Source organism: Hyalella azteca, unplaced genomic scaffold (genome assembly GCF_000764305.2).
Source record: "Hyalella azteca isolate HAZT.00-mixed unplaced genomic scaffold, Hazt_2.0.2 contig16112, whole genome shotgun sequence".
Taxonomy (NCBI): Eukaryota; Metazoa; Arthropoda; class Malacostraca; order Amphipoda; family Hyalellidae; genus Hyalella; species Hyalella azteca.
The window spans coordinates 31,708-56,209 of NW_025945939.1; the positions used below are offsets into that span (position 1 = coordinate 31,708).

General features: G+C 38.7%; 1 protein-coding gene and 1 long non-coding RNA gene across 2 annotated transcripts; both read left to right on the plus strand.

The window, feature by feature from the left end:
* The first annotated feature begins 428 nt into the window (after positions 1–428).
* On the plus strand, positions 429–22,455 carry LOC108666093. The gene is made up of 6 exons (XM_018152905.2): positions 429–552; positions 20,007–20,208; positions 20,667–20,773; positions 21,396–21,487; positions 21,900–22,028; positions 22,227–22,455. The coding sequence occupies exons 2-6, from the start codon at positions 20,156–20,158 to the stop codon at positions 22,266–22,268; spliced, it is 423 nt and encodes a 140-aa protein (XP_018008394.1). The 5' UTR covers positions 429–552; positions 20,007–20,155; the 3' UTR covers positions 22,269–22,455.
* On the plus strand, positions 6,857–8,009 carry LOC125179251. The gene is made up of 3 exons (XR_007157199.1): positions 6,857–6,969; positions 7,542–7,670; positions 7,872–8,009. It is a non-coding gene; the product is annotated as an uncharacterized LOC125179251 (long non-coding RNA).
* Positions 22,456–24,502: the final 2,047 nt, after the last annotated feature.

Sequence of the window (24,502 nt, forward strand, 5' to 3'; positions counted from 1 at the left end):
ATATTATTGAAATTCGTCAAGACAAAAGTGAGATATTAATTGATGACAAGAATATAATAATTGATTGTCATGGGTCTTCTTTGGGATAAAAGACATTTATTTTTAGCTATTATCATTTGCCAAATACTGAATTTACAGCAAAATTGAGTTTTAATAACTAAAGAAATGAGGTTTAAAACAAAGTTTGTTCGTAGAAAATCAATCATCAAAAGAATATTAAGTTATACTCTAAAACTAAAGTTTTCATAATAAAATGAACAGACAGCATTCTGGCCTTGAAAATTTAACTTTGTATAATTAGAGGCAACAAAATTGATGATGGATTATGCACGCAGGTGTAACAGTCCATCATTAATAACATCGACTGAGTGCATTTCTTAACACCTGTCCCAACAAATGCAAAGCCTATAACATGGCCACCACATGCCCACAATGCATCAGGAACAAGACGCATTGGCCTGCCTACGCACGACCTGCCATCGCACCGCTGCTCCGACCTGCCATCGCACCGCTGCCACGACCTGCCATCGCACCGCTGCTCCGACCTGCCATCGCAACGACCACAGCAAAAGATGACGCGAGCTCTGATGCTTCTCATCGTAGTCGCCGCTGCCTCGTCCGCGGCGTAAGTACTTCGCTTACAAACCAAACCGACGATGTGATATTGGCAAGATCCGTGAACATGAATATTTTTATATGGCTAGTGATTTTTATTGTGTTCTGTTTGATTGAAATTAACGATTTGAATGGAGGATGACCAATGTCTTATGTAGTAATTGATTACGATTTTTCTACTCCAGTATAACGCAAACTAATCGTCTAAGAATATTTAATATACCTTCCTTTATTACTTCGTAGCTCTTGAATGTATGAACCATGATGAAGGCAACGTTAACAGTGAATTTGTTATTTGCTAAACGAGAAAATTGTCCTAACGAGAAAATTAGGGTGTGTAGAGCTGCATTCATGGCGTTCTTTTGAAGTATCATATCATCTTGTTTTTTATTATATTTTAAAACGTTGAACCCATTTCGAAGGAGAAGGCTTTTGTTGAATTTTTACACATACACGATTATTTTTGTAATTTTTTTACAGAGCTAAATCAGCTTGCAATATGGCGCTCTGGTCGGCAGGTGAAAATATCTCTGGTGTCATAAGTTGCTGTTTCTGCAGTACGAAACGGAGGTGAACAAGTTTTTTTCAAGTGAGTACACAAATAGAGTAATTTTGAATCAGTTATTCCTGCTGGCTGTTAATCTAATTCTAAGCCCAAATAGATCGACTGAGGGTCTAAACTCAGCAACTAACATATTTCTCTAAAATGCAGGACAAGAAAACCCGTTTAGTTCACTACACTATATCATAAGAATGTGCAGTTTCTCCAATTTTATCAAATACATTAACCGCCTGCTATGCGTGCGCGGGAGTTCGTTGCGTCTTTTCATCAAAATTTAAGTGCAGCACGTGTTGTGTACAAATCGGCAAAAAACACGCTGGAACTTCTGACTTCGACTGCGGACTATCGCCCCCCTACCGCCCTCTTCTTCCTTACCGCCCCCCAAAATCTTTCCACCGCCCATAGGGGGGCGATATCGCCCACTTTGGGAACCACTGCTGTAGAGCGACCAAAAGACCGTTATAATTTTACGAGTATAGTATCAGTTCAGCCGTTTCTAAAATAGATTTAGTATTTATAACTTTTTAAATTCAACTCGAAAGTTCTCCAAAATCCTAGAAATTTATTCATTTTAAAGCGGAAAATGGATACAATTTAGTAGAAAATAAAAACCGTGACATTAATTGTTCGTCGTTTTTTTGTCGTAAATTTAGTAAATGGATACAATTTGATGAATGGATAAAATTTGATGATTTGATGATAAAAAGCCTGACGTTAATTGTAGGTCGTATTTTCGGTCGCCACAAACGCTTACCAGTCAATCGTCAATGTGGGCAACGATGTCGATTAGTATGGGTTACTGCATAACGCGGAAGATCCGACCACTCAAAGATTTGGAAGTCAAATTTCCCTAAACAATCTATGCAGATGCATGGCGAACTATCGACTGTGGGTTTATCGTTGCATCGGGAAGTATCTGAGTATGGGCAAATTTATAGAGCAAACCGAAAAATTCGTGAGCAAACATGTCGGTTGGCTATTCAATCTAATAGAATAATGAACCGGCAATTGATATGCACTATAATTTATGATTACCCACTTAAAATTGTGTTCAATATTGTGTTTAATCTAGTTCAATAGATAGAATGCGCTTTTTCGGGTCCTATTCTGATGTCAGTTACGATTATTATACCACGTAATTATTTTAATACTTTGAAATACGTGTTTTACTAGCTTACCCAGCTTGACCGCTTCCGCAAAGAGGAACGTTTAAGCCTTTATGTTACCTTACCTTAATAATGTTCAGGATATATTGATAAGTTTACCTGCAAATTTTTTTTCTAACGTGAGTGTAAAGAAAACGTTTTTTACATGCGTTTTATTAAATGATATAAATCTCCGAATATTTTTATAGACTAAAATGAAGAAACTGCTTCAAAGCTTAGCAATATCTTTATTTAAAAAGATCCCATCATAAACTTCTTCATAGTTCATATTCAAAACATTTTCATGCAGCTGCTTTAGCGTGTTCCATTAATAATAATAATAATAATAATAATAGCGGTTTCAGCGTTAATTAGGCCGTATAGGCCTGTCGCCGATTCTTAACATCGCAGAACATTCACAGCATTTTGCGGTCTCGAACTCGCAACTCACTTCTACAATTCTGCTGTGCTTAACCGCCCGGCCTCCTCGCCGATTGTGACCAGAAACTGGCGCACAGAGCTGGGATCGAACCCGCGCCTCTCTGCGCCAATCTTGGTACTCTGAACTGTAACCACTAGGCCACCCTGCCTATTCATGATAAATTAATGATAAATAGGCCACCCTGCCCTGCTTATTCATGACAAATTTGCCTAAAATTTTTAACGAGGCTGATTTGAGGCAATAAAAACAATGAGAAATAAATTTCGATGTAAATCGATCAGCTCCATTATAAAATTTATGTAAACTAGAGAACTAACTTTTAAATACGTAAATTGAGGAAATATGGAAGTAACGGCATTTCGCTTGCCTGAATATCATAAAAAGTGGCAAGAAAAACAGTGCTTGTCTCCTTTAAAATACGAGAAATATTCTTTTTTCAATTGAAAAGAAACTGCGTTCATTCCTATAAAATAAATATGAATAAATACCATTTAAACAGTTCCACCACATATGTGGCTATTCCTCGATTTACCTGACGATTGCAAGCCATTCGTTTTGCAGTTACAGTATGTAGTTCTCAGTATGGTAAGGTGTCTTACTGGGCCAGCTGGCTGAGGCGTGAACTCGGACGCGAAATTCCCGCGTTCGAATCTCGGAGCTGCCGTCGACGTCTATCCGGTAAGAGCACCTAGCGGTGAATTGCTTGTAACTTCCCTGCGTCATTAGTAATTAAATTTGTTAGATTGTAATTGATATCGCAAGTGTATATACGATGTGAATGTTCGACAGCAAAAAATATCTAATCTGACTTGTCATAGTAAAGAGTAACGTATCAGCGACCTCGGAGAGAGAGAGAGAGAGAGTAAATAATTGTAAATTTGTTTTCGCGTAATCGACAAACGGTCAAACTCAACTGCCGGGCATTTGACAATTAATATGGATTAGACATCGATTAATCTAGATTCGACGTAGATCAATGATGATTCTACATCGATCAATGCAGATTCGACTTCAGCTACTGTAGATACGACATCGTTCGATGCAGATTATTCGACTCAACAAATTATCGGGTGTAAAAACTTCAAAGATCTTCACAGAATCGGTAGATAATGCCCCTCTTTAATCGGTGGTGCGCCCCGTGACATTGCCCTCCTACTTGTCGACTCCAAATTGGGTTTTGCCTTCGTCGATCGAGCAGGAATCTGCATCAATATTCTTGATCGAACCACATCAATCTCCGTCGATCTATCAAGACCTGATTGACTGGATATTAAATTAATTCGGCTGAGGCGCCCGTACTTTACGGGAAGAATGAAATATTTGGTGAGAGTTAGAGCTGGAATTTCATGGTCAGATGGTTCTCTCCGGAACAATATTTCCTAGATATTAGTTTTTCATTACATTTAATTTAGTCAATGTTGTTTCAGTTATTCTCAGACAAATAATTTAGGCGAGTTCTTGCATCAGATAAGTTTAGAATGTAATTATACTCAGCTCGATAGTGGCAGCTTTGATATTTTTCAAATGCGTGGGTTATTAACATTTATTATCATTACTATCTATATAATTTTTGATGTACTTTAACCCGCCATTGTTGACCGCATAGAATTATGGGATGACACAAATTATGGCCACTAACTCGTGACCGTGGACAAGGGTGGCCCAGTGGTTACAGTTCAGAGTACCACGATTGAAGCAGAGAGGCGCGGGTTCGATCCCAGCTCTGTGCGCCAGTTTCTGGTCAGAATCAGCGAGGAGGCCGGGTGGTTAAGCACAGCAGAATTGTAGCAGTGCGTTGCGAGTTCGAAACCGCAACAAGTTGTGGATGTTTTGCAATGTTAAGAATCGGCGACAGGCCTGCGGACTAATAAACGCTGAATCCGCTAAATATAATGCAGCTCGTTTCACGTTCAACTTAAGTAAAGGAGTTATTAAATTACTTATTGTCATCGCAGCAACTGTTTCTGAATGAGGAAGGTTAAATCGCTTGTACCATTGAGTCTGCAATACTAACCATTACAATAATTATTACCGATGCATTTATAAATAACCTGGGACTTTTCGTACAAGCAAAAGTTGAGTCCAGAGCACCGTAAATGTAGAGTAACCAAACAATTACCTTTAGGTAATAAAAATTCATTTAATAATCATCAAATTGATCCATTTCAATTATTTTCGACACAGTTCATACCATTTGCCTATAATAAAATTAATTATAGGCGAATAGGTCTAATTAAACAATGAATGAAATTCATCTCGACAAAAGTGAGATATTAATTGATTATGAGAATAGATATAATTAATTAGCATGGGTCTTTTCATGGTAATAGACATTTATTTTTAGCTATTATCGTTTGCCAAATAGTGAATTTAGAGCAACATTGAGTTTTTATAAGTCAGGAAATGAGTTATAAAAAAGTTTGTTTATAAAGACTCAATCATCAAAAGAATATTAAGTTATATTCTAAAACCAAAGTTTCCAAAATAAAATGAACAGAGAGCATTCTGAATTTAAAATTTAAGTTTGTATATTTAGAGGCGACAAAATTGATGATAATGTGCAAAAAGATGACGCGAGCTCTGATGCTTCTCATCGTAGTCGCCGCTGCCTCGTCCGATGCGTAAGTACTTCGCTTGCAAACCAAATCAACGATGTGATATTGACAAGATCTGGGATTATGATTATAATTTTCATACATGTCGTGATTTTTATTGTTTTCTATTTGATTGAAATTAACGATTTGAAAGCAGAATGACCCATGTCATGGAGTAGCAGATTACGATTTTTTTGCTCCAATATAACGCAAACTAATCATTCGAGAATATTTAATCCACTTTCCTTTATTACTTCGTAACTCCTAAATGTATGAACCATGATGAAGGCAACTTCAACAGTGAATTTGTTATTTGCTAAACGAGAAAATTGTTCTAACGAATGAATTAGGGTGTGTAGAGCTGCATTCAGGACGTTCTTTTGAAGTATAATATCATCTTGTTTTTTCGTTTTAATTTTCAAACGTTGAACCCATTTCAAAGGAGAAGGCTATTGTTAATTTTTTTACACAAAAATGACTTTTTTTTACAGAGCTCCATCAGCTTGCAATATGGCGCTCAGGTCGGCATATAATAATCTCGGTGATGTAGAAACTTGCGCTCTGCAGTACCAAACGGAGATGGACAAGTATCTTTCAAGTGAGTACACAAATAGAGTAATTTTGAATCAGTTTATTCCTGCTGGCTGTTAACATAATTCTAAACCCAAATAGGTCGATTGAGGGTCTAAACTCAGCAGCTGACATTTGTATCTATAATGCAGGAGAAGCAAACCACCTCGTATGCGTGCGCTGGAGTTCGTTACAAAACATAACATAATGATCTCGGCGCTGAAGTGTAGGCCTGATGCGGCCTGTCGCCGATTCTTTTCCTTTTCGTGCCTTGTTCATAGATCTAAAACTCGTGTCATTTGACCGGATCTTTTCATGACTGACGATAGTTTCAAGTAGCTACTAGACTTCCACCGGGTTCGATATGGTGCTAGGCATTTCAAGTTCCATAGCTTTATCTAGTCTGTTCTTGAACGCGTTCATACTCGGAGCGCCAGCGATGTAATCGTGGAGGCTGTTCCACATGTCGGTGATTCTTATTACGTCGGTGATTACGTTTTATCATCAAAATTTACATCTTAATGATTAATCTATTTTTTGCTAACGCATGCTAAAAACCTAATTTCCCCCTAGGCATATTTTCTTGATATTTTAGGCATCTTGAGCGAGCCTAGATGATGAAAAATTATTTCAAAAATTCATCGACAAATGAGCATTTAAAACTGTTTCCTTCTCCATGGGCATTTGCTGCAAATTGAAATTAACAAGTTCAATTTTCTCGACTTGAAATCTTAGTTTCCTAAACAATCAGCCACACAATTTCACTCCATAAATTTCACAATTTCTACAATTTTGTTATTTATTTAATTTTAATTTTTTTGACGCTTTGTGTTTGTCACATTTGCCTTGAAAGACCTTAGCTTGCTGTAGATTGGTTAGCTTAGCTTTCATCATTGGTTAGATTTATATGCCATGAATATCAATCTCTAACTATTTTTCTCCCCAACAGTTGACAACTGTAACGTATATCCGTACGATGTAGCAACATGTGATCCACTGGTATACAATTACTTCAAGTGCGCGTGGAAATCAAATGGAGCCGTGAGTATTGCAGTATATTGGCACAATGAGTGCAGTACATAGTGCAGTTACTTGAGCACTGAGTGCAGTACATAGTGCAGTTACTTGGGCACTGAGTGCAGTACAGAGTGCAGTTACTTGAGCACTGAGTGCAGTACAAAGTGCAGTTACTTGAGCACTGAGTGCAGTACATAGAGCAGTTTCTCGGGCATATACAAAGACATCAACATTTCGCATATCCGCTCGTCTGGACCCAATATACATTTTTGCTGCAAGTTTTATTCCGCAATTCTTCCGCGAATTGTTTTATTCCGCGAATTGAAAGATGAAGCGTTTCTTAAGCCTTGTCAGTGAACTGAAATGAGGTATTAAACACGTAACTTATTATGTAGAACAAAAATATTTGACAGAACATATTTTCTTGTTTGCATGACGAATAATAATGTTTCAAATTGTCCAGATCTAGGGAGTGAGGAAGTCCTTAAGTCCAAATCTCCCAATTTTCATAGCTTGAAATATTATACCTTAATAGTTTTTTTTATTAAAATATTTTTATTCAGCTAGTTATTCCCAAGCCCTTATTTCCTCGCCAGCTGAAGCCTGACAACACAGTGGACGATGTGGCCTTCCAGAAGATTTTGTTGCAGAACAAATGCAGCAAAGACACCAACTTCGCAAAGGCTTACCCGACATGCAAGAGCTCAACCATGAAGTATTTGAACGTGAGTCATGAAAAAAATGTGTCTTTATTCTCCAAGCAAACTCATGCAACATATTTTTGTTATATTCGATGAACACAATGTTAAAAATATTCAAAATATATATAATATAGAAATCATTCATGCAGCGTAATAGATCATGGTACACGAAAATGTATTCAGCTTAAAAAGTACATGACTCATGACGTATATTCTATTTGGCAGGCGTTGCAATTCATCGCGTGTCTCGATAAAGCCGTGCCCTAAGCAGCTCACTCAGTGGAGGAAAACCTACTGACACGGAACAAGACTGACTGAACTCGCCTTCACTCTTTCGGGATTTTTTTATATTTTTTGGTGCACGGGACTTTCTTATTTTTTCATTAAATTTGGTGGTGTTTCTTCAATAATAGATTTATTATCCTGATATTGAGAAATTTTGCGAATATTTGAGTTACATCTGATTTTAAAGTAGACCAAAGAAAGATTTCTTCTGATGAGGGCAAGGCTAACGTTCTTAATCAGTTCTTCAGCAGTGTGTTCACAGATGAGGAATTGAACAGTATTCCAGATATTGAGGAGCGCCCAGTCGGCTCAAAGTTAACAGGTTTTGAACTTCACAAAGAAGAGGTTCTCAAGCGCCTGGTAGCTCTAAATCCCAACAAGTCATGTGGACCAGACGGCTTCCATCCCAGATTGCTCAAAGAATTAGTAACCGTTCTGGCTGGCCCATTGACAGTATTCTTTCAAAAAACCTTGAACGAAAGAACTTTGCCGTCCGACTGGAAAGAAGCTCAAGTAACACCATTGTTCAAAAAAGGTGACAAAAGCAGCCCCGGCAACTATCGCCCTGTCAGTCTGACAAGTGTTTTCAAGCTAATGGAATCTGTTGTGAGGGATAGGATTATCGATCACTTGGCTGCTCACTTTCTCTTATCAGATTGTCAACATAGTTTTGTTGCCGATAGATCCTGCACCACTAATTATTATCTACGTAGAACGATTGGACTCGCCTGCTGGACGAAGGGAAGCCAGTGGATGCATTGTACCTCGATTTTGCCAAAGCATTTGACAATGTTCCGCATGAGCGGCTGTTGCGTAAAGTGAAGTCTTTGAGAATTGAGGGAAACGTACTGCAATGGATCAGAGATTTTCTAGTAGGTAGACGACAACGTGTCAGTATTAACGGAACCGTGTCAGACTGGGCATCAGTGTGCAGCGGCGTGCCACGAGGAAGCGTTTTTGGGCCTATTTTGTTCGTTGCTTTTATAAATGATCTGCCAGAAGCAGTGTCTAGCGTGTGCTCCATGTATGCCGACGACACAAAAGTTTATAATTCAATGAAGGATGCGTCAAATAAAACGCAATTGCAAGATGATCTAGACAGTTTAGTTAACTGATACGTGGCAGCTGCGGTTTAATGCTGACAAGTGTAAAGTACTTCACCTCGTGAATAACAATGAACAGCAAGATTACAGTATGAGAAGAAACGGTTGCATGATTGAAAAGTCTAGAGTGGAAAAAGATCTCGCAGTTTATGTCGACAAGGAGCTGACATTTTCTAAGCATGTTGAAACGCAAGCTAACACATCCAACAAACTTTTTGGACTAATAAGACGCTCAGACGAGTTCCTAGATGTAGAAGTAATGAAGCAGTTGTTTGTTGCTGTCGTGCGCCCGAATCTAGAGTTTGGAAACGTTGTGTGGTCACTGAGATTTGAAAAGGACAAAAATTTAACAGAGAATGTTCAAAGACGTGCAACAAGAATATTCCAGGCTTGAAGGGCAAGTCCTATGAAGAATGATAAAAGATTATGAAGCTTCCAAGCCTCTGTTATCGACGTCTGCGTGGGGACCTCATTGAAGCATACAAGTATACTCATGGCTTATACAAGGTCCCCGAAGGATTACTAGAATTTGAAACAAGAACCAACACCAGGGGCCACGGCTGTAAACTAAAAAAACTGCGCGGCAAATTCTTCACGCGCCAACATTTCTTCTTGCTTCGAATCACCGACATGTGGAACAGCCACCCCGATGACATCGTTGGCGCTCCATGTATGAACGCGTTCAAGAACAGACTAGATAAAGCTATGGAAAAATATATGTTCACACTTGAAATGCCTAGCACCATATTGAACCCGGTGGAAGTCTACCCTGTCAAAATTTTCGTGCCGATTAAGGTCGTTTTAGAGGAACTATATTCGGCTTAGGGGTGAATCAGGAGCAAGTCGGCCACGTAGGGTGTTTTGCTTCTATTTACCAGCCTCTTTTGGAAGTCAATTGCCCGGTAGGCCAAATCTGCGCAATATGCTTAAAAAGAGCAGCTGGTCAAGCTTCGTCATGATGCCCCTGGTCAAACGCTGATGACGCTATCGCACGATNTGTATTGATTGAATTTTTTTATTTGCGATTATTGCCCTCATTTCTAACCACGCCATGTCATAAAAGTTACTAGCTGTAAACGTCTTTGCATGAAATTGAGCCTCTGGTAGACTGCTCTGATCTTAAAACTAAGCGAGTAGTGCAATATAGACTGCATATATATATATAACGTTCAGAGATTGAAATGCCCCCTCCCTTCTCCCCATAAGGGGGGGAAGGGAGGGGGCATTTTTTTAAGCATTTTTCATATTCGGCCGTGTCTGTCCCGAACGTATCAGGTACCAAATACGCGCGCCCCACGATCGCCCCAAGCTCGACGAGTAATTTCACAAGATTCCATTTCGGCGCTTATTTCGCTACGGCAACCGGAACCTAATGCGGACATAGAGCTTCTAATTTACCCGGCCATAAGAACTTTGGGCGTCCGTGTGCCAGCGGTTGACAGGTCTTCGAATTTCGATAGGGTAGTAGCTATTGTAAACTGTCGTCAGTCATGAAAAGATCCGGTCAAATGACACGATTTTAAATCGTTTGTGAACAAGGCACGAAAAGGAAAAGAATCGGCGACAGGCCACATCAGGCCTACACTTCAGCGCCGAGATCACTATGTTACGTTATGTTATGAAGATGTATTCAGCTTAAAAGTACATGACTCATGACGTATATTCTATTTGGCAGGCGTTGCAATTCATCGCGTGTCTCAGTAAAGCCGTGCCCAAAGCAGCTCACTCAGTGGAGGAAAACCAACTGACGCACAACAAGACTGACTGAACTCACGTTCACTCTTTCGTGATTTTTGGGAATTTTTTAGTGCACGGGACTTTCTTATTTCTTTACTAAATTTGGTGGTGTTTCTTCAACAATAAATTTATTATCCTGATAACGAGAAGTTACGCGAAGATCATCAATGAAAAATATTTCCCAGACAGTTCATATAGATATTTACACAAGGCTATTCAGACAGCTTATAGAGATTGGTGCGGAAACGAAATTTGAACTACATCTCCACCAGAGGTCCGGATGCGAGTAGTACTAGCGCCCCAATGCGCACGCTCAGCGGTTACCGTCGACGCAGAACCCGACCTCCATTAATGCCAGCCTTAAGGGAGGTATCTCACCAGAGCTCTTTTATATCACATTCACTCCTAAACCATTTCAACGCTTACTGTTCAGTTCCGGGATTTAAATTTGCATCATATTGACGAACTCATAATGTTAGGTAAGGGAGGAAGGCACCATGCCTGCCAATTCTTATAGGTTGGCGAAGCTGATTCACGGCCCGGAGATGTCCAACCACATCGCCGAAACTGCTGAGATCAACAAGGTCATGGCTGCCTCGTTCCTTAACGCTCAGTTGTGACTTAGCTCCGTTGTGGCTAAGGCCATCTCTGTGGCTAAGTATTCTGCCATCTTAGACCTTTAAGGTTGTATGAGCTCATAGCGCCGCCTGCATTGAGTGCGGGGACCTCCTCTATGCCACGCAGAACTTCTTTGTTTTTCCTTCCCATCCCACTACCCTCAGTATTTCCTCTCTGGGATAGTCCCGTGTAGGCGTAACTTTCTGGGTCTTCCTCTCTGCCTTCGTTCATCTCCCTCCTTTTCCCATGGACCTCCGCAAGCAAAGGAACATTGACGCAAGAAACAGAGACAACATTAGTCAGCTTCCGGCTCATAACCTATGTTTTTCTGACGCCAACTGTTTTCAGAAGCACCAAAATTCGAAACATTATCCAATTTGTTGAGAAATTTAATGCATTATAAAATGTATAAACAATTTATTCCTCCTATCAGCGGGATTGATTCGAACAAACAAATCTAAATTCGACCAAAATGCAGGGAGGTTTTTGTTGGTGGCTTAATTTTTTGAGTTACATTAAGACTGAGGCTGGAACTTAGCGAAAACAAAACAGTAGCTTGTAAAAGAAATTACTTATTTACGAGTCAGCTGGAAATTTATTCACTTTAAAGCGACCAAACGTCCGTTATAATTTCACTAGTATAGTATCAGTTCAGCCGTTTCTAAAATAGATTTAGTATTTATAACTTTTTAAATTCAACTTGAAAGTTCTCCAAAATCCTAGAAATTTATTCATTTTAAAGCGGAAAAAGTCAGTCATAACTTCACGAGTATTAGTTTAGCTGTTTCTTAAATAGAATTAGCATTGATAACTTTTTAAATTAAGAAAAAGATAAATATTTTCTCTTTTTTACGTGTTTCACTACCTTCCGAGACCGTGCACACGTCGAGTCAGCTGCACTCCATAGTGAAGTCAGGGGCCGTAAAATCAAAAATAGTAAGAGTTCGTAACTCCGTCAGCCAATCGCTGACGACTTTTCAAGCTAAACCAACCAATCACAGACGTGAAAAAGAACGCCATGTGTACCGAAGAAACTATGTGTACATAAGTTAATTTTGATAGCGCGGCTCCTGTTCCCCATTGCGCGATTATATGAATCATTTATAAAGTATAATTTGAAATATGTTCTCATATGAAATATAACAATAGTCACCATGTGGAACAGCCTACCTGATAGCATCGTTGACGCTCCGAGTATGAACATCTTCAAGAACAGACTAGACGAAGCTATGCAGGAGCATATGTTCAGTCTTAAAATGCCTAGCAAATTACGGACCAGGCAATAAGTCCAGCAGCTATCTCAATCAATCGTCAGTTATGGAAGGATTGGGTTCCAAAGGCCTGATCCCTTGTGAATCAAGTCACGAAAAATTCAAGAATCGGCAACAGGCCATGGGCCTATTTTTTCAGTGCCGACTCTTCTATTCTATAATAAGGATTCTCAGATCAAAAGGCCGCCGCTGAGATGTAGTGGGATCAGGGAATGACTAGAGGTTACTCTCGGAAAAACTAATGGGTTATAGAAAAAATAACGGGTTATATCGTCAATAATGTGACACACTTCTACCCGCAGCACGGCAGCGAGAGCGGACGTTCCCACAGATCCTACTTTTGCGGGGCCAAACTGTCAGGATGACCCACACGTGGCAACAAGTGCGCATTATTTGGAATAAGTTTCACTCCTTCCTCAGAGTCTATTCTTTATCATTCTTTGTAGCGCATTTTCTCATTTATGGATAAATGCCCTATTGTACTCATGTCCGTCCGTGACTTCACGTTTTCGTCGACGAGAAAATGCGCTCTCTGTCACTCACTGCAGTGAGTACAGAGTTACAGTTTTGCCATATTACGGCTCTAGTTTTGAAGCAAGACGCCCAAGAAAAGATCAGGAGTGAGTCAAAGATTGACGAGTTCATGAACAAGAATTGTTTCTTCTCATTGATAATTGATTCTACGTTGCTGGTATCAATCATTTTTGAAATTTTCCATATTAAAATTTATTTCAAATAAAATGATCATTTTTAGCGAGATTCTTATTTCACTTTCTCTTAGCCTAAGAGCAGAACTATGAACTGATCAGAACTGGCGTAAGACAATTCAATGACGCCAATCGTACGGATAGTCACGGCATAGAATTTGTCAGCGAGAAAACATGAGAACAAAAGCAAATGAAGTTTTGGGTCTGAAGTTCTCAGATAAATGAGTGAGACTTTGTGATAAATCCATATTTATCTTGATTTATCACAAAGTCGAGTAATTCACGATGTTTATTTTAATGATCATCATTGAATTATTATCCTTAATTATTTAGATTAGTTTTTAGTTCAATAATTATTACTACAATTATTAAACATTAATTATTTTTATCATATTCTCTCAAGTTCCTTGCACAATCTTCTTCACCTTGCAAACACCCACCACCTTTGACTGTTTTTTTTTCAACAAGCGTCATTACGAAACAAAGCATTTCTTCCTAACGATCACTGTTCATATGATTTTATCAAGTCCCGACATCATCAACATCATTCATCAAACTTTAATCATTCATCAGACCTCAATCATTCATCAGACCTCAATCATTCATCAGACCTCAATCATTCATCAGACCTCAATCACTCATCAGACCTCAATCATTCATCAGACCTCAATCACTCATCAGACCTCAATCATTCATCAGACCTCAATCATTCATCAGACCTCAATCATTCATCAGACCTCAATCATTCATCAGACCTCAATCATTCATCAAACCTTAATCACTCATCAGACCTCAATCATTCATCAGACCTCAATCATTCATCAGACCTCAATCATTCATCAGACCTCAATCATTCATCAAACCTCAATCACTCATCAGACCTCAATCATTCATCAAACGTCAAGATTGATCGTCTGCTGTCATTTGTCAGCTCGCTGCACTTGTACCTACACGCCTGAGGCTCGTAAAATGAAGGCCGCTCTGCATGGACGGAGCTTTGCTTCTGCTTTGCTTTTAAAAGCAATTCTACAATGGAAAATATTTCAACAGTGTGTAGTAGTAAATTTAGTATATGGATAGAATAGAATAGAAGTGTCGGCTCTGAAGAAATAGGCCCATGGCCTGTTGCCGATTCTTGTACTTTTCGTGACTTGATTCACAAGGGATCCGGCCTTTTGAACCCGATCATAACTTAGTAGGAAATGAAACCCTGACAATTATTGTACGTCGTTTTTTAATCGTATATTCATTAAATGAATAAAAGTCGGTGGCTTGACCTCAGAACGGCCAAATTCAGGAGGCAAATTCGGGCATTTCATTTGATGGTGCCTCAAACGTACCAGCGCCGTAGCATAGAATGGACAGTATTTACACCTGTAGCTTAACATAGAAGTCCTGTTATTTAATATTCTATTGGCATTATTGGCTTTGAAATTTCTAGGCTTAATCTGCGTAGGGCCAAGTTTATGATGTAAATTTGGGCATTTCGTCAGATGGTACCTCAAGCTTCGCGCCGAGGTGGTAGTGAATGGACATTGCTGACACGTGTAGCTTGATGATGAAATCATGTCATTTGTTCCTCCATTAGAATTATTGGCCTCGAAATTTATAGACATGATCTCTGTAAGGTCAAGTTCGTGAGCTGAATTTGGGTCCTCTTGACTAGATTTTCCGCATTTCGTCAGATGGTACCTAAAGCTTCGCGCCGTGGTGGTAGTGAACGGACATTGCTGACACGTGTAGCTTGAAGATGAAATCATGTCATTGGATGCTCCTTTAGAATTATTGGCCTCAAAATTTATAGACTCCATATCTGCAGGGCCAAGTTCATGAGGTGAATTCGGGTCCTCTTGACTAGATTTTCCGCATTTCGTCAGATGGTACCTTAATCTTCGCGCCGTAGGGGCAGTGAACGGACATTGCTGACACGTGTAATGGAACATAGTTGCAGCCTTTGGATTACCATCCCCCTTGGTAGTAGTTTTCGGATTGGGCTCACTATTTAAGAATACATTAGTCGAGTCTGTATCTGAAATGGATTTTGAAGAAGATGTGATATTTACTAGGGAAGGTTTAAATGAAGGCTTTAATACGGTTTTGGAAGTTGTTTTAGTCAAAATGGCAGGTTTAAATAAAGTCTCCAACGTGGGTTCAGAATATGTTGTAGCAAAAATGGGAGGGTTAAATTTAGTCTCGAACGTGGGTTCAGAAGCTATGGCAGCTGAAATGGGGGGTTTGAGTGTCGTCTCCAGCATGGGTTCAGAAGTTGTGGTAGTCAAAATAGGAGGTTTAAATGTAGTCTCCACCATGGGTTCAGAAGTTGTGGTAGCCAGAATGGGAGGTTTAAATGTAGTCTCCAACATGGGTTCAGAAGCTATGGCAGCCGAAATTGGGGGTTTCAATATAGCTTTCAGCATGGGTTTAGAATTTGTGGTAGTCAAAATGAGAGGTTTAAATGTATTCTCCAACATGGGTTCAGAAACTGTCGTAGCAGAAATGGGAGTTTTAAATACAGTTGCAATCCTTGGTGCTAAAGATGTGGTGGCCGAAATGTTAGGTTTAAGTGTAGACTCCAACATGGGTTTGGAAGATGTAGCTGAAATTGGAGCTCTAAATGTAGTCTCAAACTGGGTTTTAGAAGATGCAGTAGCTACAATGGAAGGATTGAATGTGGTTTTGAACATGGGTTTAGAAGATTTAGCATGGGTGGAAGGTTCAAAATTTGGGTCGGAAGACATTACAATACTANGGTTGACAAGGATCTTTTGTCATCAACCTGAAGGAAAAATAGTGATTTTTCCGAGGATTTTGGATAGAGGTTTTGAGAGGAATGAGAAATTGATGATAGAGGTTTTTGGTTTGCATCCAGGCAGTGAGGTGTAGAAATATGGTGATCAGTTGAAACTCTATCAAAATGTTCCTTGCTGGGAGAGAACTTGATTTGCAAATATTCTTTGTGTGATGTTACAGTTGGGGTTACTTGATACCAATTTTGGGCACTGTTTTCCATCTGGAAGATAACGTGTAGTAATTAATATGCAGCTCAGTTCATCAATGATCAGAACCTGCCACATTAGGATTTGTATTGTTAGTAATTTCTGGAGGGGAAATATCAAAGGAATATGATGACAATTTCTCTCAATATTATTTTGTAATTTGTCATCAATCATTGATGCATGTTTGCAGAAAAATTGTCAGAGAATATTTCACTATATCAAAAATTACTTTATGTGAATCTATACTTAATAAAATTCAATTTATGAAAATCTTGACTTATAAAGATCAATTGACAGAAAATTAGAGAATGAATAGAAAAATTCATTAAAATATACTCAGAAAATAATATCATAAAGACCAGTGCCATTTTTTTAAAGCAAGTCTTGCTTAGAGAAAGTATTTATAGTTAATAGTGGGAGAATGATACTTCAAATTATCTTATTTCCTGACACATATATATCCATAATTCAGAAGAGCGTATATATATTTGTAATTCATAACAGGGCCATGCTGCAGTGCCATTGGCAGCACACACTCATATGATTCTCAGTTGTTAGCAATTACCATGAAAGCTACCTGAATGCAAACAGTGCTAGAAAAACAGTTAAATGAAATTATATATTATTGTGAATATTCAACAGGATTTAATATGCAAATTAATTTCACTTCCAAATATGCATGGGAGTCAGCACTTAAAAAGCCTAATGCACTAAGCAATCATTGTGTGTATTCTACCAAGCCATGGAAGCCTCAGTCATAGGCAAGTACAATTTTGTTCCTATTAAAGTACCGCAAAATGGGGTTACTTTGACCGGTGGGGTAACTTTGACCACTTTTCGTTTTTTTAACAAAATCCCCAAAACTCAAAAACGATTTGACATAGAAAAATTTTGTCAATGGCCATCAAAGGCCTAATACTGAGGCTACGTAACACAATAGGAGATTTAAAAAGTTTGCATATCTAATAGGTTAAAAAATTAATAATGTGACCCACAAAAAAGAGCTATTATTTAAAGCCTGTAGGAGTACCCGCTCCAATTTTTTCATTTTTTGGTAAAATAACTCCAGATTTTGATGCATTGTAGTAGAACTCTTCTAGTTACATATGCGGAAGACAAATTTTAGGAAAGTGTCATAGTTTGCAAATGGGGGGCGCCGCCCTCCAATGGAGGAACTTTGACCACCTGATGGCAGCCAAACAGACTAGACGAAGCTATGCAGGAGCATATGTTCAGTCTTAAAATGCCTAGCAAATTACGGACCAGGCAATAAGTCCAGCAGCTATCTCAATCAATCGTCAGTTATGGAAAGATTGGGTTCCAAAGGCGGATCCCTTGTGAAACAAGTCACGAAAAATTCAAGAATCGGCAACAGGACATGGGCCTATTTCTTCAGTGTCGATACTTCTATTCTATTACGAAACAAAGCAACTCTCCCTAATGATCACCGTTCAAATGATCTTATCGAATCCCGACATCATTAGCATCATTCGTCAGACCTCAAGATAAACTGCTGTCACTTCGTCAAGACGACTGCTGTCATTTGTCAGCTCGCTGCACTTGTACCAACACGCCTGAGGCTCGTAAAATGAAGGTCGCTCTGCAAAGACGGAGCTGAGCACGTCAAACCTTTTGCTTTACTTTTACCAGCAATTTTACAATGGAAGAAATTCATGTATTCGTGTGTAGTAGTAAATTAGTAAATTGGTACAATTTAGTAAAAAAGAAAAACCCTGACATTAACTACACGTCGCATTTTTAGTCGTAAATCTAGTAAATGGATACAATTTAATGAAAAATAAAAAAAAACTGACATTAATTGTACGTCGTATTTGCCACAGACGCTTCGGCTGGAGCGCCCGTTTTTTACGATAAGAATGAAATATTCGGTGAGAGTTAGAGCTGAAATTTCGTGGTCAAATGATTCTCTCCAGGATAATATTTCTTACAAGGAATTTAAAAGCAAAGAAAACACCAAGCAAATTCACCATATCGATATTGAAAACGTTTCGGAGTCCAGCTCCATCATCAGTTCGAAAAACTAAAAATGAATAAAATCATATTATCGGATAAAAATTCTAAGACAGACATAAAACCTAAACAAGACCAAACATTATATCGAAAAAACAGGACTCGATTGGAACAACTTAGTCCTAGGGTTCACGAAAAGAATATAAGAGCCTAGCGATTCACTATTTCCAGATTATATGAACTAAACGCATTATTGAGACACGGTTTTCGTTTGAAGATATGTAGAGACTCCAATATTCTCAAATCCGAGCAGCCAGAAGTGGAACCGAGTATCTTGAAATCACTCTCAGTTACAGCCATGTCGCACTGTTCAGCATGGAGGCGCACGGAAGAATGAGGAGGCTTGGAGAGAGGCAAGTTAGAACGGTAGATCCTGCCACGATGTTCAGGAACCCGGATGTAGAAGTTACGCGACGTCATTCCAACGTACGTAGATGCACAGCGTGCACAACAGAACTCATAGACCAGGTTTGATCGCATCCGAGCAGGAATAACTTACAATATTTCTTACACATTATTTTTTCAATACATTTAATTTAGGAAATGTTATTTTAGTTATTGTCAGACAAACAATTTAGGCGAGTTCTTGCATCAGATGTGAATATAATGTAATTTTACTCAACTTGATAGTGGAAGCTTTGATATTTTCTTACTGCTTTAACCAGCCATTGTTGACCGCATAGAATTATGGGCTGAGGCCGCAAATGATGGCCACTAATTCGTCACCGTATACAAATTTTCTAATATAATGCAGCTCGTTTAACACTTGAGTTCAGTAAAGGAGTTATTCTTTTACCCATTGTCTTTGCAGTTTTCTGAATGAGGAAGGTTAAATAACTCTTACCTATGACCCTGCAACATTAATCACTTCAATAATTATTGCCGATGCATTTATAAATAATCTGTGGCTTTTCTTACAACGAAAAGTTGAGTACAGAGCACCCTAACTGTATTGTAACCGAACAATTAAATTTAGGTAATAAAAATTAATTAAATAATCATTGAGTTAATTCATTTCAATTATTTTCGACACGGTACATACCATTCGCCTATAATAAAAATAAATAAATAATGAATGCAATTCACCACGACAAAAACAGAGATATTAATTGATGATGAGAATATGTATAATGAATTGTCATAGATATTTTTAGATAATATATATTTATTCATAGATATTCTCATTTGTACTGTACTAAGTACTGAATTTACAGCCACATTGAGGTTTATAAGTAAATAATTGAGTTCTAAAAAAATTGTTTTTAGAGAATCAATCATCAAAAGAATATTAAGTTATATTCTAAAACCAAAGTTTCATAATAAAATGAACAGAGAGCATTCTGCCTTTAAAATTTAACTTTGCATACTTAGAGGCAACAAAATTGATGATGCTTAGGCACGCATGTATGAACAGTCCATCATTAATAACAGCCTCTGAATACATTTCTTAACACCTGTCCTAACAAATGCAAAGCCTATAACATGGCCACCACATCTCCACAATGCATCAGGACCAAGACGCATTTGCCTTCCTACGCACGACCTGCCGTCGCACCGCTGCTCCGACCTGCCATTGCACCGCTGCTCCGACCTGCCGTCGCACCGCTGCTCACGCACCGCTGCTCCGACCTGCCATCGCACCGCTGCTCCGACCTGCCACCGCACCGCTGCTCCGACCTGCCATCGCACCGCTGCTCCGACCTGCCATCGCACCACTGCTCCGACCTGCCATCGCACCGCTACCACGACCACAGCCAAAAGATGACGCGAGCTCTGATGCTTCTCATCGTAGCCGCCGCTGCCTCGTCCGCGGCGTAAGTACTTCGCTTCTACACCAAATCAACGATGTGATATTGCCAAGATCTGTGAATATGATTATTATTTTTGTATAGGTCATTATTTTTATGTTCTATTTGATTGAAATTAACGATTTGAATGGATGACCAATGTCTAGAGTAATAGAGAACGAATTTTCTGCTCCAATATAACGCAAACTAATCATTCGAAAATATTTCATCCACTTTCCTTCATTACTTCGTAACTCCTGAATGTCTGAACCTTGACGCAGGCAACGTTAACAGTGAATTTTTTATTTGCTAAACGAGAAAATTGTCCTAACGAAAAAATTCGGAATTGTAGAGCTGCATTCAGGGCGTTCTTTGAAGTATCATATCATTTTTTTATTGAATTTTCAAACACTGAACCTATTTCTAAGGATAAGGCTTCTGTTGATTTTTTTTACACAGAATGGTTATTTTTGTAATTTTTACAGAGGTTCATCACCTTGCAATGAGGCGCTCTGGTCGGCATATAACAAGCTCGCTGGTCTAGAAACTTGCATTCTGCAGCACAAATTGGACGTGGACAAGTATGTTTCAAGTGAGTACACAAATAGAGTTATTTTGAATCAGTTTATTCCTGCTGGCTGTTAATCTAATTCTAAACCCAAATAGGTCGACTGAGGGTCTAAACACAGCAACTAATATATTTCTCTAAAATGCAGAAGAAGAAAACCACCTTGTATGCATGCGTGGGAGTTCGTTGCGTCTTATCATCAATATCTACATCTTGATGATTAATCTATTTTTTTTGTAAACGCATTTCATAACATATAACTTTTCCTTAGGCATATTTTCTTAATATGTTAAGCATTTTGAGCGAGCCTATATGAGTAAAAATTGTTTCAAGAATTCATCGACAAATGAGCATTCAAAACAGTTTCCTTAATTCGCCATGTGCGCTTGTTAACAAAATTAACAAGTTTAATTTTCTCGGCTTGAAATCTTAGTTTCCTAAACGATCAGCCACAAAATTTCACTCTATAAATTTCACAATTTCCACGATTTTAGTATTTTTTAATTTTAAATTTGTTGATGATATGTGTTTGACAGATTTGCCTTGAAAGACTTTAGCTCACTGTAGATTGTTTAACTTAGCTTCCATCATTGGTTACATTTATATGCCATGAATACCAACCTCTGACAATTTTTCTCCCCAACAGATGTACAATGTTACAAACTTCCGCAAGATGCAGCAACATGTGATCCACTAATATACAATTACTACAAGTGCGCGTGGAAATCTAACGGAGTCGTGAGTATTTCAGTATATTGGCACAATGAGTGCAGTACATAGTGCAGTTACTTGGGCATATGCAAAAACATCAACGATTTCGCGTATCCGCTCGTCTGGATCCAATATGCATTTCTACTGTGCGTTCTATTCCGCGTTTCGTCTGCTTAATTGAAAAATGTAGCGTTTCTTAAGCATTGTCAGTGAACTGAAATGAGATATTAAATACATAATTTATTATATAGAACAAAAATATTGCCAGAACATGTTTCTTGTTTGCATGACGAATAATAATGTTTCAAATTATCCAGATCTAGGGAGTGCGGAAGTCCAAATCTCTAAATTTTCATTGCGATAGATATTTATTCCTTGTTCTTTTTCTGAAAATAATTTTATGCTACTAGTTATTAACAAGCCCTTATTTCTTCACCAGCTGAAGCCTGACAACACAGTGGACGATGTGGCCTTCCAAAAGATTTTGTTGCAAAACAAATGCAGCAAAGACACCAACTTCGCAAAGGCTTACCCGACATGCAAGAGCTCCACCATGAAATATCTGAACGTGAGTCCTGAAAAATATGTGTTTATTCTCCAAGCCAACTCATGCAACATATTTTTGTTATACTCGATAAACACAATGTTAAAAATATTAAAAATACATATAATAAGAGATAATTCATGCAGTGAAATAGATTACGGTTCATGAAGATGTATTCAGCTTAAAAAGTACATGACTCATAACGTGTATTCTATTTGGCAGGCGATGCAATTCATCCTGTGTCTCGATAAAGCCGTGCCCTAAGCAGCTCACTCAATGGAGGAAAACCTACTGACGCAGAACAAGACTGACTGAACTCGCCTTCACTTTTTCTGGATTTTCACGGGATTTTTTTAGTGCACGGGACTTTCTTATTTCTTTATTAAATTTGGGGTGTTTCTACAACAATAAATTTATTATCCTGATAACGAAAAGTTATGCGAAGATCATCAATGCAAAATATTTTCTAGACAGTTCATATAGATACTTGCACTAGGCTATTCAGACAGCTTATTTAGATAGGTGCAAAGACGAAATTTGAACTATGTCAACCTACATCTCCACCAGAGGTCCGGATGCGAGTAGTACTAGCGCCCCAATGAGCACGCTCAGCGGTTACCATCGACGCAGAACCCGACCTCCCTTAAGTTCAGCCTTAAGGGAGGTGTCTCCCCAAGGCCCTTCACATGCACTCTTCAACCATTTCATCGCTTACTGTTCAATTCCGTAATTTAAAGTTGCATCACATTGACGAACTCATAAGTCCAGCAGCTATCTCAATCAATCGTCAGTTATGGAAAGATCGGGTTCCAAAGGCCGGATCCCTTGTGAATCAAGTCACGAAAAGTTCAAAAATCGACAACAGGCCATGGGCCTATGTCTTCAACGCCGACACTTCTATTCTATTCTATAATCTTAGGTAAGTGAGGAAGGCACCATGCCTTCCAGTTCTTACAGGGGTAGGCAAAACTGATTCACGGCCAGGAGATGCCCACCCACATCGCCGAAACTGCTTGGATCAACAAGGTCATGGCTGCCTCGTTCCTTAACGCTCAGTAGTGACTTGGCTCCGTTGTGGCTAAGTCAGTTCTCTGTCATCTTAGACATTTAAGGTTGGATGAACTCATAGCGCTGCCTGCATTGAGTGCGAGGACCTCCTCCACGCCATGCAGAACTTCTTTGCTTTCCCTTCCCATCCCACTACCCTCAGCATCTCCTCTCTGGGATAGTCCCGTGTAAGCGTAACTTTCTGGGCCTTCCTCTCTGCCTTCGCCCATATCCTTCCTTTTTCCATGAACTTCCGCAAGCAAAGGAACATTGACGCAAGAAACAGAGACAACATTAATCTGCTTCCGGCTCATAACCTAAGTTTTTCTGATGCAAACTGTCTTTAGAAGCACCATAAATCGAAACATTAGCCAATTTGTTGAGAAATTTAATGCAATATAAAATGTATAAACAATTGATTTCTCCTATCATCGGGATTGATTTGGACAAACAAATCTAAAAACGACCAAAATACAGGGAGGTTTTTGTTGGTGGCTTAATTTTTTGAGTTACATTGAGACTGAGGCTGGAACTTAGCGAAAACATAACAAAAGACTGTACAAGAAATGACTTATTTACGAGTCAGCTAGAAATTTATTCACTTTAAAACAACCAAAAGTCCGTTATAATTTCACGAGTATAGTATCAGTTAAGCCGTTTCTAAAATAGATTTAGTATTTATAACTTTTTAAATTCAACTCGAAAGTTCTCCAAAATCCTAGAAATTTATTCATTTTAGAGCGAAAAAAGTCAGTCATAATTTCACGAGTATCAGTTCAGCCTTTTCTTAATAAATAGAATTAGCATTGATAACTTTTTAAATTAAGAAAACGTGAAATATTTTCTCTTTTTTTTACGTGTTTCACAAACTCTGAAACAGTGCATACGTCGAGTCAGCTGCACTCCATAGTGAAGTCAGGGCCGTACTATCAAATATAGCTAAGAGTTCGTAACTCCGTCAGCCAATCGCTGACGGCTTTTCAAGCTAAACCAACCAATCACAGACGTGAAATAGAACGCTACGTGTATATAAGTGAATTTTGATTGTGCGGCTCCTGTCCTCCATTGCGCGATATATGATTGATATATGAAGTATAATATGAAATATATATGTCTGAAATATGCTTTCATATGAAATATAATAAGGGTTCTCAGATACAAGGCCGCCGCTGAGACGTAGTTGGATTAGGGAATGACTAGAAGTTACTCTCGGAAAAATTAATGGGTTATAAATTCAGTAATGTGACATACTATTCTGCCCACAGCACGAGTAGTGAAAGCGGACGTTCCCACAGATCCAGCTATTGCGGGACCAAACTGTCAGGATGACCCACACATGGCAACAAGTGCGTCATTATTTGGAATAAGTTCCACTCCTTCCTCTGAGTGTATTCTTTATCCTTCTTCTTAGCGCATTTTCTCATCTATGAAAAAAATGCCTTATTGTACTC

Coding starts and splice junctions, on each gene's coding strand:
- LOC108666093 (XM_018152905.2), top strand. CDS start 20,156: ATGACGCGAGCTCTGATGCTTCTCATCGTAGCCGCCGCTGCCTCGTCC. Junction 20,774..21,395: donor CGTGGACAAGTATGTTTCAA/GTGAGTACACAA, acceptor TCTCCCCAACAG/ATGTACAATGTTACAAACTT. Junction 22,029..22,226: donor CCACCATGAAATATCTGAAC/GTGAGTCCTGAA, acceptor TCTATTTGGCAG/GCGATGCAATTCATCCTGTG.